The sequence below is a fragment of the Empidonax traillii genome, unplaced genomic scaffold, assembly GCF_003031625.1.
Source record: "Empidonax traillii isolate 1590-97213 ecotype Southwest subspecies unplaced genomic scaffold, ASM303162v1 scaffold687:size894609, whole genome shotgun sequence".
Lineage (NCBI taxonomy): Eukaryota > Metazoa > Chordata > Aves > Passeriformes > Tyrannidae > Empidonax > Empidonax traillii.
In genome coordinates, this window is record NW_020955880.1 from 183,264 (window position 1) to 202,113 (window position 18,850).

Genomic DNA, 18,850 nt, shown 5'->3' on the forward strand with positions numbered 1-18,850 from the left:
ATGCAACTTGGTTTTCTTTAGGATAGAAATGTAGGGTCAGGGACAGATGTTCTTAGCCAGGGAGAAACATGTCTCTGCAATTTTACAAGCACTTACAGGGCTCTATATGGCCAGAAAGATACCTATGAAAAGACTGATGCAAGTTTAACTTACTAAACCCCCTTCATGGTCTCCCAGTTAATTTACAATACGAGCAATATTCTGTAACTCTCTCACCTTCTCCTGGAACATTTATGTCAACTTTCTGTTTATCAAGGAATTCAGTAAAAAGTAATCTGCCTGATGATCTTGTTTTGACAACTGAGCACAGAAACAGAACTGGACAGAGCCTATTTAACTCAGTCTGCTCTCTTGGATACACACTGGTATCCAGCCACAAAAGCCAATCTGTTACCACCATGGCCAGCTTAGCAAGAACATTTTGCCTCCAGCAAAGTGTTACCAAGTGATCTCTCCTATCACTGCCTGAACTCTCCCACCACAATCCTCATGAATACATGTTCGCTCAAGCGTATCCAGAAGAAGCAGCAATATTTGCATCCAAATCCAAGACAGAAATCCGGTTATCCCAGAGTCATCCATGTAAGTATCCCAAAGCCACTGTCTCAGATACAGCAAAAGTTTCCCATCCTACAGTTCAGGAATACATTCTTAATTTCCCTCTCATCGTCAATCTTAAGACAGTATTCAGAAATTGAGTCTGTCACTATAAATTGTATCACATTTTAAGAGTTAAATCAATTAATCAATCAGAAACCTTAAAACACATTTTATCAGTCAATATTCAACAACAGGAGTGTGATAACGCTTGAAACAGAGTCCATGCAGCTGTCACCAAATGTGGCAGTTGAACACACAGTAGCAGAAGCCATAGGATCCTGAAGTTATTTAATCTCAAATAATTGTGCTATCCATGCTGTTCCAGACTTAGCCTGTTTTCCATGTCTTTCCTAGGATATTGCTAGAATTTGAAACATATTGGGAGGCCAAGTGCTTCTGAATCTTGCATACAAGTGTTTCCACACAAAGGGCAAATGAAATGTTGTTAATCAGGGCTATGAAATGAAATTCTCATAAACAATTTCTTTTATTTTTCTGCCTCAGTTTCCTCACCCACAAAATAGTAGATAAATTTATCTATCTACTATTTTCTTAACCTTTTGTAAGCATAAACTGAACAATGTATATAAAGGCCACGAAGCTTTGCAGAAATGCTAAGAATTACTTTACACTAGCACATTCACAAGACTCTTTTTTTCTGATTGTTTCAATACTCCACAGCAACTCTCTGATTTTCAAGGTTTTACCCACATTTGGCACTTAAAAATTCATTTGGGGCTGATATTTCTGTCAGTAAGCTCTTACTGTGGGAAATGACAAAGGGATTGCTGTGCTTGGTCTGGCCCACTGCTCTGCCGTAGCAGAAGGAGAAGGATACACAGTAGAGGAGAACACACAGTAAAAGTATCCAGGCCAGAGAATGGAGCGTGAAGCTACTGTGAGGACAGTAAGGAGCCACACTGTTATTCCACACAGGCATGCTGACAGATAATTTACCTATTTTGTTCTTACTAAAGAATGGAAGCAGAGCTGCCTGGATATTGAGGCAGACATAGGTGGACTTTGAAGAACCACATATAAATTTTCTCTTTATGAACAGTCATATTAAAGAGGGCACCATTTAGCTTGCTTTATCTAGACAGGTGAAAGCCAGAAAAACAATATGAGTTCAGAAACAAATTGAGGAGGTATTCACTACAGTCCCCAGGGTAAAGACACCTGTCACTTGATCCTGAAAAGGTCATTTTTTAAGGACATTAAGAGTTGTCTGATTTAAAGAACATGTTTCCTGTGACATTCACAAAGCATGGGTTAAGTTTCACAGATGACCTGGCCCACAAAGGAAGAAATACAAACAATCACCAGAGACAAGGAGAACACCCCATCACATTGGTGCTCTCTTTTAGGAAATCTCTGCTAGCAGGAAAACTTCACTTTGACATCCAATAGTCCCTCAGATAAATCCACAGAGAAACATTCCTCTAACTCCTTTTGATCCACTCAAAAAGAAACCATCAAAGAATACAACATTCTGAGCTGGCCCCATAACCTATTTCTCTTCTTCCCAGTGTATTTATGTTCTGCAAAACATAAATCAGAAAAGAATCACTCTTCGTGGCTACATTTCCTTTTGCTCCCCCTCCAAGCCACCCTACTGCAGTGCAAGGGGCAGCCTCACAGACAGCTGGAATGATTCCACAACACGGCTGTCAGGATAACACCAGCACTTGATACAGCAACGACTGCATTAATCACACACAACTCACATAAAGCAGCTCCGCCTTTCCCCCAAATTGAGCACATCTAGGGCATTAGGCTTCAGGGAAGCAGGATGATGGAGAACTGGGGGCAGGGGCAGGCTAAAGACCTTGCAGCAAAACAAGGGGGCGTAGCTCAGTGGGAAATGTCAGGTGGAAATTCTAGTCAGGTGGATAGTTACCATTCAGCTGGCATTAGTTTCATATTTACTTGTCATTAACCAACTCCAAGACTGTAATTTTTCATACAAAATTCCCTGACTTTTGTAATCTCTGAACTGTCTCTTATGATACCTGAGCATTTTCTGTTACAAATACCCCAGGGATTCTGGTAAGTAAAGATGTATTTCAAAAACAGCAGAAAAAATATTTTAAAACAGTTCTCTTAAGCCCTACTAATAACATCAACACTGAACAAGGAATCACAATAAAGGATACTGAAGCTCCTATCTGTGATAGCTAAATGCCAGAGGTTAATCCTGAGATCATCCGCTGACATGTATGTCTCACAGTCACTGTTGACGGATATTGAGTTGACATGATAGGTGTGACCATTAGCAAAGATTCTCCGGGGAGTGACTTCTACCATCAAATCCATAGGTTTCAATACAGGCACCTGCCAAAAAAAACAAAACACAGACCAGAAAGGGAGTAAGATTCTAAATATTCTTTCGCTAAGATGATGAGAATTTCAGTGGAGAGAAAGCATTCAAAGACTATGACATTACAAAACTTCTTGACAGTGTGCATAAGCTGAATTTCCCCAAGGATGAACTGCTGGGCAAAGCCTTCCTTGCCAAAGAGGAAGGGAGAGACAGGAGAGCCATGGAGAGCCAGGCAAAGTCTGGACTGTGGGAAGGAAAGGACTGGCAGCTGCCACACAACAGGCCAGTCCCACAACAGGAGCTACTGTCTCACATATGCAGGAGGCTCTGGCAAGCAGTGAAGTACTAGTATTTTGCTTTTGCTAAAGGGTTTGCCATTAGTTGTAAATCACTTAACAGTATTTGCTTTGTTACTTGATGTCTCTCTCTCAAAAAAGTCAAGTGGTGAGAAGGTTATAATCTCAGCAAAACATAATAAACAGAGTCTTGGAAAACAAAGCACACGTGTATTGACATTATAGTACATACAGACCTACCCCTGAAAAGCCAATAGCACGGATTATCACTCATCAATGTGCCCTCTTTAATTCCCTGTGTGTCACTTCAATGTCATGCTTCAGTAAGTAGACACTCAATTTATTCCCTATCAATAAAGCATTAAACAATGTAAGGCTGTGGCCCATGATTGGGACTATTCAATGGTGTTGAATGTGCATCAGAAGCAATCTATCCTACATCAATCCACAAAGTAATTTAAAGAGGAATATGGAGCAGTTAAATGTTTGAGTTTAGACTTCTACTAAAGGAACAAACAATGGTTCACTCAAACTTTGAATTCTCAGACTATAAGCAATCTGGAATGGTTTTGTTTGCCTAATCACACTGAATAGATAAATATTCCATTACCATAGTCATCTTTACACTTTGGAGGCTTTTTTCACAACAGGTAATATTGGCTTGTTTTGGAGATGGAGATTGTTTGTTTTCAATAATAAAGAAATAGTAGTGTTTATACAACGTAACCTTCCAGTTCTAACCTTTAGCCACTTCCTTTGCCAAAGCCCTTGAAGTGAATTCAGCCAATAAAACTTGAAAGCAAAAATCTAGTATGTTAATGTGTGGATATTGGTCTCCTCTCCCAAGAAACGAGTGACAGGACAAAAGGAAATGGGCTTCAGTTGCACTGGGGAGGTTTAGATTGGATAATTACATTTTTTACTGAGTTAGAACTACCACCTTCTTACAGAAACAACTGGATTTTGGACATGGACAGCAGCTTACCTGCAGTGATGTTACTGTAGAAAGATCTTTAAGTTTTCCTTCTTCATCTTTTAAGTTGTACCCCTCTGGTCTCTTATCTCTTTCAGTAATTTTCCATAACTTGATTGTTTTATCTTTAAAAGAAAATATGAACAACTATCAGCATAGGAATTCTGAACGTGGTTACTCACCTTTCACAATATATTCCTTAAAGAAATTTTTACACCTTAGTATAGACAAATCCTGTGCTGAAACAGTCTAGGTCACTTCATTCTGCACATCCAGAAAATGCTGCCAACAGAAAAAACACTCCTAAAGCACATCCCATACCTTCAAACCTAGTCAGAGGCTCCTGGCAGCTGACAGGCCATGTAGTGCATGTAGAGCACATGCTGCTTTCGTGTCCAACCTGGCAAGTTTGCAGGTGGCACAAACCCAAACCACTCAATGCTCACTGCCAGAGGTCAGTTTGATAACTTGACTCTGCAAGGAAATAATCTTGATGCTAGAACCAGTTTGATATTAAAGCCAGTTTGATAGAATACTTATAAACAGCATATGAAGAGCATGGAGTAGACAGACAGGCCAATGATCCCTGCCTGGGATTCCCATTACGGGAACAGGCAGTGGGGTACTGGTGTAACATCAGGAGCTCCAGAAATGAAAGGCTGTGTGAAATATGAGACATTTCTTCCTCCTAAGGGAAAGCAACTGAGGAAGAACTGAGGAAAAAAACAAAACAAAACAAAACAAAACAAGAGGACTGTGTTGTAATGGTAAGAGAGAGAAGTGGGGAGAAAAATATATTAATCTTGCATTGAATGGAACAAAATCTAGACTCTTCTTTTTTCATGATGGGAGAAGTATATGATGATAATGATGCCTCTCAAAGAGGCTCTGAAGTCAAAAAACATGTTTTAAACATTTCACACCGCACAGTAGCTGAAGCTGAAGATTTCTCTAACACTGTCCGCTCCCACTATGGCTTTGCTCCCAACCTGCCAACCCTAACCTAGTCTAGGAAAGACTCAAAAATCAGTGCCAGTTCTTCTCCTGCAAAAAATATCTGCCCTTGAGATTCTAACAGTTGTTTCACTCATCTGCTTCTGGAGCAGCCAAAATCCTTCCAAAGTTTCTGCCCTTCAGCTGCCACCACAGCTTTCATTAACCTCAGTTCCTGCACCGTTTCTGATGTCAGCCCACTTTCTTCCTTTACCCCTCTGTTCCCAAGTTCATAGCAGAGCACAACTACTTCCCCAGTGGCTGATCCAAATATTCTTTAAAAGGCTAGTACAAATCATTTTAAAAGCAGGATATAGGAATACATGAATTGATTTGCATTTCTATAGCAACTGTAACTTTGAACTTTTCTCTTTCCAAAATCAATTCCTCCATTACTCATTTTTTTTTACTATTATGCATCTCCTAATGATATTGATATGCTAATTTCCAAGCAAAAAATGAAATTACAACTGATCAATCAAAGAACAAGTTACTTCAATCTGCAACCAAAAAGGTTCATTTAAATATTCAATAAATTTCATTTGTATTGTATATCACATTAATTAATTACTAAAAATAAATATAGGCCATGTCATGCACTTGGATTTTTATTACATGTAAACAGTGCATTTCAGCTTATCTAGACAAAAAATCTATAAATACAGTAATTGTAAAATGAATTACAAAAAAACCCATAAACGATTTTCCATTGTTGGGTTTGGCTGCTATTAATCTATCCCTTTCCAAGTGAAAACTATTTTACTAGCAGTTAAAGTTATCACATGCTGGTTATCTTCTTCTTCATCCACTTCTGGACTTTAAATACTCCTTAGAAATTTTAAGTATGCTTATATTTTGCAAAATATAGAAAAAGCAGAAATATCTCTGTGAAGTTAAGCATTCAGTCTCAAGGGTGTTGTGAAGTTAAAATTAACTAATGTCTGGTAAGCAGTCTGAAATCCTCAGATGAAAGGACCTATGCCAAATTCTGATCTACCCTACGTAGTTCACATCGAAAATGGCCCCAATTTATTCTGGTACATAAGATACCAATGAATCATAATAATTTATTATTATAGTACAAAATCACTTCAGTTTACAGTGCAAACTACAGAATTGCTAACTGCAAGCACTGCAAATTCACAGAGGGATTTGAAAGCCTTGGTGGTTTCCTTCTGCCTCCATTAATTAAGATGCTGCAATCAAAGCTAAGCTGATAACCTGTTGATAACACGTGAACTGGAAAGGAACCAAGATCCCCTATGAGAGGTGACCTGTGGCAGGAACAGCTTCAGACAGAAGTCCTCCTTAGAATGACACAAACAGGTCTGAGCAGGTGCACTCCTGCCAACTCTCACATATTGAGGGTCAGGTTTAGACCAACTCTCCCCTCATGTTCCCAAACAGCAGGATGCTCCTTCCAGCAAATTCCATGGGCACTGTCCACCTGTGCCCATGGAAAGCAAGGATGTTGTGTCACAGTTCTCATTTTTCTGATCCAAACCGTGCTTTAGATCCTAAACTACAAGAGAGAAAAATATCAAAAATTGCATTCAAATCACAGGATCAGAACTTAGTAAACAAAAACCAGTACTGAAGGTATTTCTACAGCCTGTCCAATATCAGCATGTGTAACAGATAATAACTTTATTCTCTACAAGTTAGGAAATGTACTATTATCCCTTTTAAAAGGCACGGAATTGATAGACATTGTCAAAGACTTCTCACAAGTAATCTGTGAGACAGTGAGTAAATTCAGCACAGGTTGTCTGTATCCTAAAGTTAAAACCATCTTTAAGAACACGCCAAGAGGTGAATCTTCAGCCTTCAACCCTGCTGTGCCAGGAAGCTAGGAATCCTCCTTGGCACACACAAATGTTTCGCGATTCAAAGCCAAAATCCAAAGCCTATGCCAGTGGAACAATTCCTGCTCTCCTCAAAATAAAGAGGTCTGCTGATATGCTCCAGAATTAAGAAGGGGGAAAAACAGAGGCCAAAGTATTTTCCCAGGTCCTAGGCTTGCTCAGTGTTGGTTGAAACTGGATTCGCCCACAGCAGCACTGATTATTTCTTCCTTTCTCCCCTCCCATCACAGTATGAAACAGAAGACCCGTATAAAGGTCTACTAGGCCAAGTGTGAAAGAAGCATATCTGAGGACTTGGTTGTATTCCTTTGTATTTCTAAAAACAAGCTTTAAAATGGAAAGGGAGAGATTTACTTTTAATAATTCATTTTTGTATCATGGACTTGGAAGAAGGCGTTCATAGTTATCTAAAGAAAGAAGGGATATTTTGATGACGGGAGAAGAGCAGAAGTAAAGTCTCAAACTTCATAATAAGCTGACTAATCATTAAATTAGCACAAATCACCTATCTGTAACAGATACTTTTCACTCCAGATACGTCACAGTGCCCCCAGAAATTCAAAGACAACCTCAAGGAAAACAAACTACAAAACATAAAAAAATTGCTATCTACTGTTAATTAACGTACATATTATTCAATGCTATAAACTTTAACTAGAAGTAATCACTTTGCCCTAAAGTGTCAATGCCCAGAGGTGAGCTTACACTATATTTTTATCAGCAATTCCTAATTATGCTCAAACTTCTACAAGAAAAATTATTTTCCTATTACAATGAGATCTAAGATCTAAAACTGGGTGTTCTGTCTCATGCATCATCTGCAGTAATAAAGGTTGAGGGTGTCCAAATGCTTTCTAAATGACACCTGTGCATGTTAAGTCACATTCAGTTTCTTCCCCCTATTTCACATCCTCATATCCTCTTTCAGGAATAATACTGCCTTTATAAATCAATAGTCAAACATTTTAGAAATATGAGTCAGTATCAATATCCTATTATTATTCCTCCCGCCTTCCAAAGATTTGTGTAACTCTTTAAAACTTAAATAAACCATTCTGATGATAATGAATGAAAAGACAAAGAAATTCATCTCTCTCACCTACATTCATTTACACATCTATAAATAATAAAGGTTATGACAAATACAGCAGACAACATTCTGAATTCCCAGTGAAACACAAGTTGCTGAGTGTGGCGATGCCTTTGTCACAAGACCTATTTCAGGACAGCACTTCATGTTAATAGAAAAATGGATAGCTCTCTAAATGTCAATGGATAATCAACAGGAAAATCGTTATGATTCTGTGAGTAAAATACATAAATAACAGATATCAGAGTCAGTATGACAGTCTTCGTAAACTCTCAAAGAGGAAATTTCTAAAACTGTAGATTAATATGAACAAATATATACCATCAGCACTAAAACACACTACAGCAAATACTGATATGTCCTGCACACTCTCATCTATCTTACCATTTGTTGATAGAAGTGAGTGAGCTGCATTTTGCTGTGGTAACCACTTGATCTTGTTTATTTTTTCTTCTATCTCCAAGCTCTTCAAATAATCAAATTCAGGCTCATGGCTCTGGAAAGTGCTGTAAACATTGTACTCCCCCTGATTGTAAGGCTCATTTTTACTCTGTGGAAAATAAGAACAACAAAAATATGTGGTTTAAGAAAGCAATATTTCTTCATCTCTTAGTAAAGGTGTATGGGCAGTCTTATAAATATATAAAACATATATTGGAAGTTAATTTAATTTCTCATTTAGAACATGGTATTGACAAAGTTGTTTTAACAGGAATGACATTTCCTGTAAGTACTGAAACAGCACTTAATAACAGATAGAATTCTTGAAGGAATGTCAATTATTCAGGAAAGATTTCTAAAAAAGACATTGCACATGGATGGAATTTACAAGTGAAACATAAAGGTACCATAGAGAAGGTATTGTTTTAAATAGAATGGTTCCAGCATCAGGCAAAAGCTGTTAAAACAATGCAGAGGTAAAACAGAAGTAACTTTCCTTTTTTTTATTTTGGAATTTTGAAGCTTTGAAGTATTTTTGTTTGGAATAGCAAATTTGCAAGGAAAAGATCCCTCTTTCACTTCCTTTCTAAAGGGAAATATTCTGCTTTACTGAATAAATATTCTGTTTTACTGAATCTTGAGACTATAAACAAGTTTGGTAATTTATTTCAATTAAAGTATTAAAATTTAATCCAGGTTTTATCAAACTGTTAAGGACTACATTGGTAACTCACATACCTCAGGTTCCCTTTGGAATATAACAACTCGACCCCCCTTGTCACCAGTAGCCAGCAGTTCTCCAGTGTGGTTGAACTCAACTGTAGAAATAATATCAGCTGGAGGAAGGAAGAGAAAAAAGGCAAACTTTAGACTGCTACTACAACACAAAGTCACTAAAAATATGAAGCACTTCAAAAAAAAATGCGACAAATGAGGGATTTGAAGGGATACAGATGAATTCAACAGCAAGTCACTGATGTAAACAGGCTGCATGCCATTACCATATGAGGGTGCTACACAATGAAACAAGTGCAAACAATAAAGAGGCAAATTTGTGTTTCCAGCACATCTGCAGTTTGGGACTGGAGCAGCTCTCTGGAGAGGCTGTGCTTCAGAACAGCCATCTCGGTACTGGCAATAGCAACAAAAGTGGCCTCCTGCTATTTCCTCTAGCAAGGACACTATAACATCTCAGTTCTGTTGCATGTATTATTTATTCTGCAACCTTTATGAGAGTTTTAACATAAGCCCCTAGCATTGGTTTTCTCAAATATGTATTCAAGTCAAGAATGCAAAAGCAAAGTACATGTAGACTGTCCTACCACTGAGGAACGAAGGCAAAACCAGAGCTGTTCACTGTGCAGTGCTGGCAAGGGCCCATTCAAATCACTGCTTACAGAAAATCATTTCAGCACCATAAAAATGTGTCATCAAAAGACAAGAAAGCTCACAGTCATTCTAATTTTCAACAACTGCCTTTCCTTAAGCAATGGTATCAGCTTGAACAAGAAAACTCATCAAAACTGGATGCCGGTCTTGAGCATAAATTACTACACATGAGGATGAGAGGGAGAGGGAGACTGTAGGAGCAAAAGAACTGGTTCTTGTGTTTGAATGACAGTACATGCTGGAATCATAATCCGCTGTTAATCCTACACTATTAGCATAATTTAAATTAAAATGCCTAGTGCAATAGTAAATTAAGAAACCATCATATATACAATCACAGGCAAATGCAGGGTATTACTCAGAGATTGCATGTCTGAATCCTCCATAATGATCAGTATTCACTCATCAGAAACATGGGCCAGATTTTAGAAGCGTCAGTAGTTAGGAGCTCCCCTTTAGGCATAAAAAGCTAAGGTTTCCAAACACGTTCATCATCCATCAGTTTATACTGAGAACAATGAAGTGACAGTGGGCTAAGCTCTTCTGAAAACCTAGCCCCAAATGAGTTCACAAAAATTCAAAGGAATTGAAATAACAAGTGGATGTACCATTTACTTGATACATTTTATGAATTGAAAACATCTGTTCCTATTATTCTTTTAATAAACTAGCAGCTCAGTGTTAGAAAGCTTCTACTGCCAGTAGCTCTCATGAGCAACACAGCCATCCAAAAGCCATATTCTTACTCAAATATTATAAACAATTTATCATCTAAAAAAGGAAAACTTTACTCCAATCACAGTAAAGAAAAATATTTTCTCTTTTTTTAAAGAAATCTTCACCATCAAGTTCTTCCAAATCAAACCAACCTTCCTCCCTTTTTCCTCCCCTACTATATATATGAAGAACAAAAGGGGAATCCTAAAGCATGTAATTTTCTTGTGTGTCAAATAAAATCTATGGATGTGTAGACTTTGAGAAAAATGGAACATGAAGACTTACAATATTTTGGGTCTGAACCCAAAGCTTCTCAAAGGTAATGGCATTTGATTTTAATGTGCACTTCCACAGACTGCATAATTTATAGGTAATAACCACAATAGCTCTAAACTTACTAGAGTACAGAAGAGTAGAGAGACTCTGGTTATGGTTGGTGATGCTCTGGGGCTTGGGATGGGTTGAGTTTGAAAAAAAAAAAAGCCTTTTTTTTTATTTTTAATCTAAAAATCTCATCAACTTTTCTGGTGTGTAAAGTTCAATTCATACTGCTTCCAATGGAAGAATACTTCCTGGCTGTTTTATTCTTATCCTGCAGAATTCACACCAATAACAGGTGTGGTCTCCTGCTTATAAAATGATACCTGTATGATTTTACTCATTTAAAGATGTATCCTACCCCGATCATACAGGCAGAACTGAAAAATTCTCATACACTTTTAAACAGTCCTTTTGAACAGAGACTCTTATCTTCAGTGTACAGTGGGGAAGAGGGGCAAATGCAGAGGGAGGAATGTAGTATCTATTAAAATGTGTGTGTGTGTGTGCATGAATCATGCAAATGAGATGTTCTCAACAGGTCACAGAAGAACCAGATAAAATAGCTGTGCAAAAGGAATGAATGGTATTTGAACATATATGTGTGAATACATTTGCTATCAGCCTGAAACACATCTGCAACACCACGAAATATTCTTCTCTAAAGTCACGATGGTCACAAAATATTACATCACACTTTACAGAGGGCATCGGTCAATGCCCAGTAAAGTTCACAGGAGTATTTGCACAGATTTCAATATTAACTGAACCAGGATTGTAATAAGACAGTTCTGCTTATTATATTGCATTTGTCATTAAAATATTGTACACAATTAAGTGATTATTATTTAAGGTGCCAATACAATAAGTATCTGTGGGCAGCGTGCAGTGATGTTGTTCTGAGGCAAAATTCTCATCCCCCCCTCCGAGGTGTTTCTTCCAGATATATCTCTCCTTTCTATTAGAAAAAATAATTCCAAAGTGGAAACTACCTATCACTTTTAAATTAACTTGTTCTGAAAAAGGGCAGATCCAATATTATGACCTTACAGGCTATGTAGCTTGTTGGTAAAAAATTATCCTTGAATTGGAAAATCACTTGTATTGATCCTGTAAATAACAGCTGAAAACAACAGCTGTCTGTCCCCCCACCTTCTTCCCCTCCTCCCCCCCAAAATAAAATCATCCAGCATATCTGTTCAGCAGGTGAACATTAGTCATGCTGTTTTCATACAAAAGATTAACCAGGCTGGCTCTTCCTAAGACAGAGGAGGTAGGAACAGAATCAATCAACAAAGCTCTTCATACCCTTCTGCAGAACACTCCCCTACATACTTATTAATGCTGTAGCAACATCACCCGCTGTAGTCCCAATCCTACAGATTCTTCCACTGCAGAATGGCCCCCTGAGCAAACAGAGCAATTAACTACTAGATTTCACCCTCTCCAGGATATATAAATGCACCACAATGGAGAAGCTGATGAATTTGCATGTACAGTAAGCCCTTGGCAAGGGATGGCAGAGATGAAAGACTCCTTCCAGCCTTCTTCTGCACTACACCTTCCCTATCTCTGTTGGCAGTGCCAAGCTTTGCACTAACAATTAGGATTATCAGAGACAGAGATAATTTACCTATTAAGAATAATTACGAGTAACCTCAATGCCATCAGCCAAGCATTTCCAATCAAATCGTAAATCCCAACCTTTATCCAACAGTAATCTTCCTACTCTATGCAGAAATATATATAAACTTGGATTAGAAAGTCATGATGCTCAATATTTTCACTTAAAAAACACAGATGCTGACTGAGAAAAGCAAACACAAAACTTTCAAAAGATGAAAATACTCCAGGGGCCTAAACACCTGGTTATCTGGTCCACATCCAGCCACAGCAAACTGTTCCAGTAGGTACAATGCATTACAGACTTGAACCCACAGATTAATTTTACATGTTCACTGGAAGACGTCATATTACTCTACAGCTTAAACTGACAGGAAGCTTTTCCTGATCCAGTCTGAAGTATTTAATTCCCTGACTCCCAGTACCGCTGCCCTTTCACACATCACTAATTCCTCTGCAGCTTCACAATTTACACTCCTCACATTTTCTTAATGGCTACGTTTTACCCAACAGCTGCTGCTTAGCTAGATATATTCTGTTTTTGTGATAGATCTAAGTCCATCAATGTTCATCTGTGCTCATCAAGGTGTATGGAGCTGCCCTTCCCTCAACTTTGTGAGTATTGCTCCAGCATAACTGCAGGCAAAGGAACTCATCAGTAGCAACCCCACCCCTCAAGCTCAGTGGGGAGATGAAACAAAGGTTGGTACACGTAGTCCAAGTCAATTCTGGCCATTATGTATTTTTCCAATATTCACTTTCTAGCCTCCTTCAGGTTTGTTTTAAGGAATAAGCTTTTTAAAACTGGTCCAAATACCTCTACAATAATTAGAACAGCCTTATCTATATAACCAATCTTCCCATCATTTTGGGGCACTCTAGCAAAATTGCAGACCATTTTCCACCTAAAATGCATTCAGGGAATATCTTCATGCAGTCTTTTGGTCATAAACCTCAAGCAAATCTAAGAAAAGCTCAACTACAATTTTCAGTAGGTTATTTTTACTAAAAATGTCTACCTTTTTGTAACCTTTCATCTGAAGATCCTAGTGTACTTTATTTTGCTTCAGAAGATCAGGGAAGCAAAGAAAATTACAGAACTATTTCACCCAGCACAGAAATACAGTTTTTTGGACAGCGTAGCAAGTTTCGAGGGTAAACATCACGCAACAGTACAGGGAAAAGAAGATCAGAGAATATAATCTTCAATTGAATTCCAGTGTAATCCTGATTGAGAATTAAAGGATTTGGAATGGGCCAGAACACAGGAATTAAAATCAGTACTTTTCTCAAACAAAAGCTGGGAAATCCTACCAGCCAGAACAGGTCAGAACTTCTTATTAATATCATACCCACCCAAGTCAGCACAGCAACACTGCCGGTCTGAGCTGACTGAATCAGCAAGTGGGTCAGGTTTTTGTTGTGCATGTTCCCAATGGTTAGCAGGCAATCTTGTAGTCTATGTTATTTCAACCAAGTTCTGACCTGGCCTAACCTTGGTTTGTGAAATCCAATAAGATCACAGCACAATCTGGCATGGCTGCAAGCAATGTTCAGTCGTACTGATACAAAAAGTCCCTGAGGGGCATAATCTGGAAGAAACAACAAAGAAGCTTGCAACAAAGAGAGCCATAAAACAAAAGGACAAATGGCAAATAAAAGAGGAGTAGTATTACAGCATCTCGAAGGGAAGGCCATTACAAAGAGCTGTGCTGTCAGAATTTAATCTAAATTTGGACACAAAAAAAAAAAAAAAAAAAGTGAAAGAAAAAATGGAGGGAAAGAAAAAATGAATGGAAAGAAAAAGCTTGCTACCTTTTTTAAAGCTGAAGTTTCAAAGGTTTCCTCCAACAGCAAGAAAACAAGGTATGCAAAATTTCAAAACTTCACATGAATCCTTCTTTTCTGAAATAGCTGGCAGAGAAATCCCTGACAACAGGAAAATTTCCTACTTGAAGTAGCGGTCTCTATAATGCACATCTATTTTGTTTCACAGCAACATTATTCAACATCTTGGATCCAGGGCTTGTAAGACATCAGAAACCACCCCTCAAAATTCAAGTAAGCACAATGCAAACTCTCACATAACACCCTGTCCACCTTGGCTCGGTCAGATACTTAACACCAGTAACTAGCACACCAGAAAACCAGCTCCACTCCATGGGCAGACAAGACGGAGAATCATAGAATCAGAATCGCCAAGGCTGGAAAAGACCTTCAAGATCATCAAGTCCAACTGTCAACCCAGCACTCCCATTGTAACCCCTAAACCACTACACCCAGACAGAAGTTCATTGATCTATACACAAACTGCCTGATCACCTCTCCAAGGCACCAAAACAACGTAGCACACGAGCAGACAGTTGGGTGGCCCGACGAGAAGGACACATGAGAGAAAATGAGAACACAAGGATGCATGAGATGGAAAGAGGAGGAGAGGGCATACGAACACGTCAAAAAGAGCAAAAGCACGATGAAGGGCACAAATGAGCTTATGAGAGGGGCTATATGCACACATGAGAGCTTAAGAAAGCATGAAAGAGTACAAGGAAATCCTACAACAGAAAATAAGCAGTTTGAAATGAAGGATATATCTGTCCCTTTGCCCCTGGGATTATGTGTCACCCTGGCAAACCTTTCGCTTTGGTTTTTTCCTCTTTTATTGTGTCTTTTAAGTCTGATGGAGTCAGAGCTGAAAAATGGCAACTGTTTGCTCCATGTTAGATGCAGGGGCAATGCAAAACAACAGGAAACTGATTTTGGGCAAAGCAAACTTTGGACACAGATGCTAACAGTGGAAGTGCTTCAGGGATCAGTGAAACAAGGTGATCAATTAGTAGCAGAATGAAGTCCAGAGATGTCTGTCCACTTCACCTAATGTAGTTGTTTTGCTAAGTGACACCTTGCCTGGTTTCACTGTTAGCAAGGGAAAATATATCAAGGGCAAAAACCAAACAGTCCCATTTAATCTTGTCATGAAAGAACAAGGATGTATATCAGGCTAAATATCACCTTTCTTCCTGAGTACAACAATCTCTTCCTGATATGAAATCCAAAACCACAGAGTCAAACCCCAAACAGATCTTGAAAGGCTCCTTGAAATACAACCACTTCAGCTAGGAATGGTAGTAAATAAAAGTAAAAAATAAATAAACAATGGAGGCAACAAATTTCCTAACTTCAAATCCTTGCAAGCACTGATATAATTTCCTCTTTTATTTTTTTCCATCTTTAAACTCCAACCTCTGGATTTTAGAAATGCTACACATGCACACTTTGGTGGCCTGCATCAGTCAGCCCTAGGCAATCAGGAGAACAGCGCAATACTGCTGAGTTTCACAGATCCATACATCCCTGTATCTCAAGGGACTAAGGAAAACACCCTCCCATTCAGAAAATCTGAACATATGTTTAGTGTTCCCTCAAAGAAAGAATTTACTTGAATCAGAACAACCCCAAAACTCCCTGTATGAACACCTATGATCACTGTGATTTCCTCTTTTTAGCGTGGAGCTTTAACAGAGTTGGGTTTTTCCTCAACTATTTTTGTACGTACTTATTTTAAGAGCTTAGAAAAATTATTTCAACAGCTTTTTAATCATATGCTAATTTCTAGCTGTATTTCTCAAATTAGAAATGTCAGGAAATGACACCCAATTATTAGAGCACAGTCAATGTGGAAAAAAAATTGCTTATGGGACAAATATGTAAAATAGATTATCTGGGTTCAGCATTCTCTGCTAAAAACAACACTTTCTACTGAATGCAAGTCACTGAGATTCAGCTTTTCATGAACTGCCCCCCCACACGCACACATATGTATTCCTAATTTAAAAGCTCAAACCCCTTATTTCAGAGGTTCTGGCACCCATCTCCCTCCTGCAGAGTACAAGGCCTCCAAGAAAAGAGGCCCAAGAGACTTGACTTTCTGCCCACTGAGGTAAATGGAAAGTTTCCCACTGCTTCAGTAGGAAATAAGGTCAAGCAACATTTGTCAGACATGGTGCAGCTGAAAATTAGGACACATTTCTCAAAAATTTGGCTACAGTTTACATGCACTCCAGTGTCTTCTTGTTCAAGGTGACCCGCTTGGATCAGCTGCAAAGCTTCAGTGCTTGGTTCCGCAGAATGCCTAATTAACAGAACCATTATCCTTGCTGAAGTCTCTAAGTGCACTGCTTTGTGTCTTCCTAGTCTGAGACACTCACTGGGCTGATGAAAAGCTCGCTATGACTCCTTTTAACAGCTATTGGGGAGCTCCCCAATAGCAGCCCCGCATCCCCTGCAGTACCCGAGCAGCACTCCCTGTGCACTGACAGGCAATGCCGGGGATGACTCCAGCCCTGCTTCCCGCAGGTACCTCCGCCTCTGGGGATGTCCAAAGGGATGAAGCCTGGGAAGCACTCATCCCTCCATCCCGTTCAACCCAAAAAAACTCACTAGAAAGCTTTCACCTTCACTAAATCTAGGCTATTTGGTAACAATGCTTGTATCTATTCTTACAAACAATGTTTAAAATAAAGGAGACGCTGCAGATCAATCTCTATTTTAGCAAAGGTAAAAGGTTAGAAAGCTTCCAACCTTCACATTCCCTCAAATCTCCTTCATAGCTTACACTGTGTCACACATGCCAGTCATTTACTCTTCTGAGATTTCGGGAGGGAGGGGGGGACGGGGGGAGGAAAAGAAAAAGAATGTAACCGGATGTTTCTTTCTCTCTTTTTTTCTTTCTTTCTTTGCTGACAGATGAGACCCTCATGTAAGCTAAGGGCTCAGTAACAGGCTTGCAAGACTGCACATGATAAATATGAGCACATTTAGAAAACGTGCCAGTCCACTACTCTTACCAACCAACACTAAAGGACAAAAGAGAAAAAAACTGCCATGGATTTACGATTTCCAGAGCGGGGTTTAAACTGGTACCCACAGAAGGAAGCCTGCTTGAGCTGGGAGCTGCTGCTCAGCTCCATGTTACTTCCCACTGAGGAGCTGCACAGCCTGGCTGCCAGCTACAGACAGATTAGAAATGGTGCTGCCAAGTGTTAGAAATGCCAGGCAACCGGGTTTATTGAGAGCACAGAAAGACCTTGAACTTCATGCCTCATTTTGGAGCAAATAAAAGCCAAATATGGAAAGCATACAAATTATTAAAATATACTAATTTTACTTTCATTGTCAAAAGTGATTATGCTTGTGCATAATAATTGCAATGATCTACAATAAGCAAACATCAAGTTTTGCTAAAAGCCTATTATAAAACAAGGGAAAAAACTCCCACCCACATATAGAATTTTAAAGGAAAATCATTAATTTAAAATCTATCAAAGAATAATGAAAAGTCATTGAAAATTTAAAATAAAATCCTCAATAACCAGATTCAATATGAATGTTATTTCCATATATTACATATAAACTTCAATAGAATTTCACTGCCAGCTGGTTCTGAACTCTTTTTTCCCCCTCTTCTTTACTGAGCAATTAAATTCCAGAAGCAAAGCTCTCAGTAATTCTGTCACAGCAGTTCTCATGTTCAAAGCACTTTCTGGGCATCAAACTCCACAGCAATCCAAGGAAGTCAGTTAGGAAATGTCAGCATTCCCATTTCACACAAAGGAAAAAATGAAACAGATCCTCCAGAGTTTTTATCCAAGATCAGAGAAGCAGTTTTGATTATACACATACTAAGGGACAGATAATCCAGGCTGTGGTTCAGCAAAACATTCCTATTCAATAAAGCTCCTAATCACTTGTCTAGAGACTTAAATGTTCCTGTATTCAGCTCAAATGAGTATGTATGTTGTTAAATGAATATACTGATGGAGCCCCAACAAACAAAGCATCTCAATAGCATGCACCAAGGGGGAAAAAGCCCAGTGAGCACACTTTTGGGTGAAGCGAGGGGGATATAATCTTAAAAGCCATGGAGCTAGAAGCTGGAATAGAGCCAGAGTCTTTAAAAACAGAGTGATGACAAGGAAGGCAGAGACACAACAGTCCTTTCTGCGCTGGCAAATGAGGAAGAGCTCCAGGACATTCCTGGGCTTTGCAGTGCTATGATTCATACTGTTAAATTGCTGAAGAGAGGACCTTGACAGGCTTTTGGCTATGATAAATTGCTTTCCTCCAAACACCACTTCAGCACAGCTCAGAGGTTACTAGGCAGGGACACTTCCCAACAGGTAGCACGCACTTGACCACCACGTTCTGGAAGCTGCAGAATGT

The 18,850-nt window shown here is 38.9% G+C and overlaps 1 protein-coding gene across 9 annotated transcripts in view; it reads right to left on the minus strand.

Annotated features, from left to right (window-relative positions):
* PPP2R2C (protein phosphatase 2 regulatory subunit Bgamma) overlaps window positions 1-18,850 on the minus strand; it is a 198,045-nt gene that overhangs the window by 47,129 nt on the left and 132,066 nt on the right. For all 9 annotated transcript variants that reach the window (XM_027899733.1, XM_027899734.1, XM_027899737.1 and 6 more), the window contains 4 exons: window positions 9,320-9,417; window positions 8,525-8,690; window positions 4,205-4,317; window positions 2,757-2,934 (listed from right to left, as the gene is read on the minus strand). In XM_027899733.1, coding sequence (XP_027755534.1) covers window positions 2,757-2,934; window positions 4,205-4,317; window positions 8,525-8,690; window positions 9,320-9,417 — 555 coding nt within the window. The remainder of the gene's footprint in view (window positions 1-2,756; window positions 2,935-4,204; window positions 4,318-8,524; window positions 8,691-9,319; window positions 9,418-18,850) is intronic.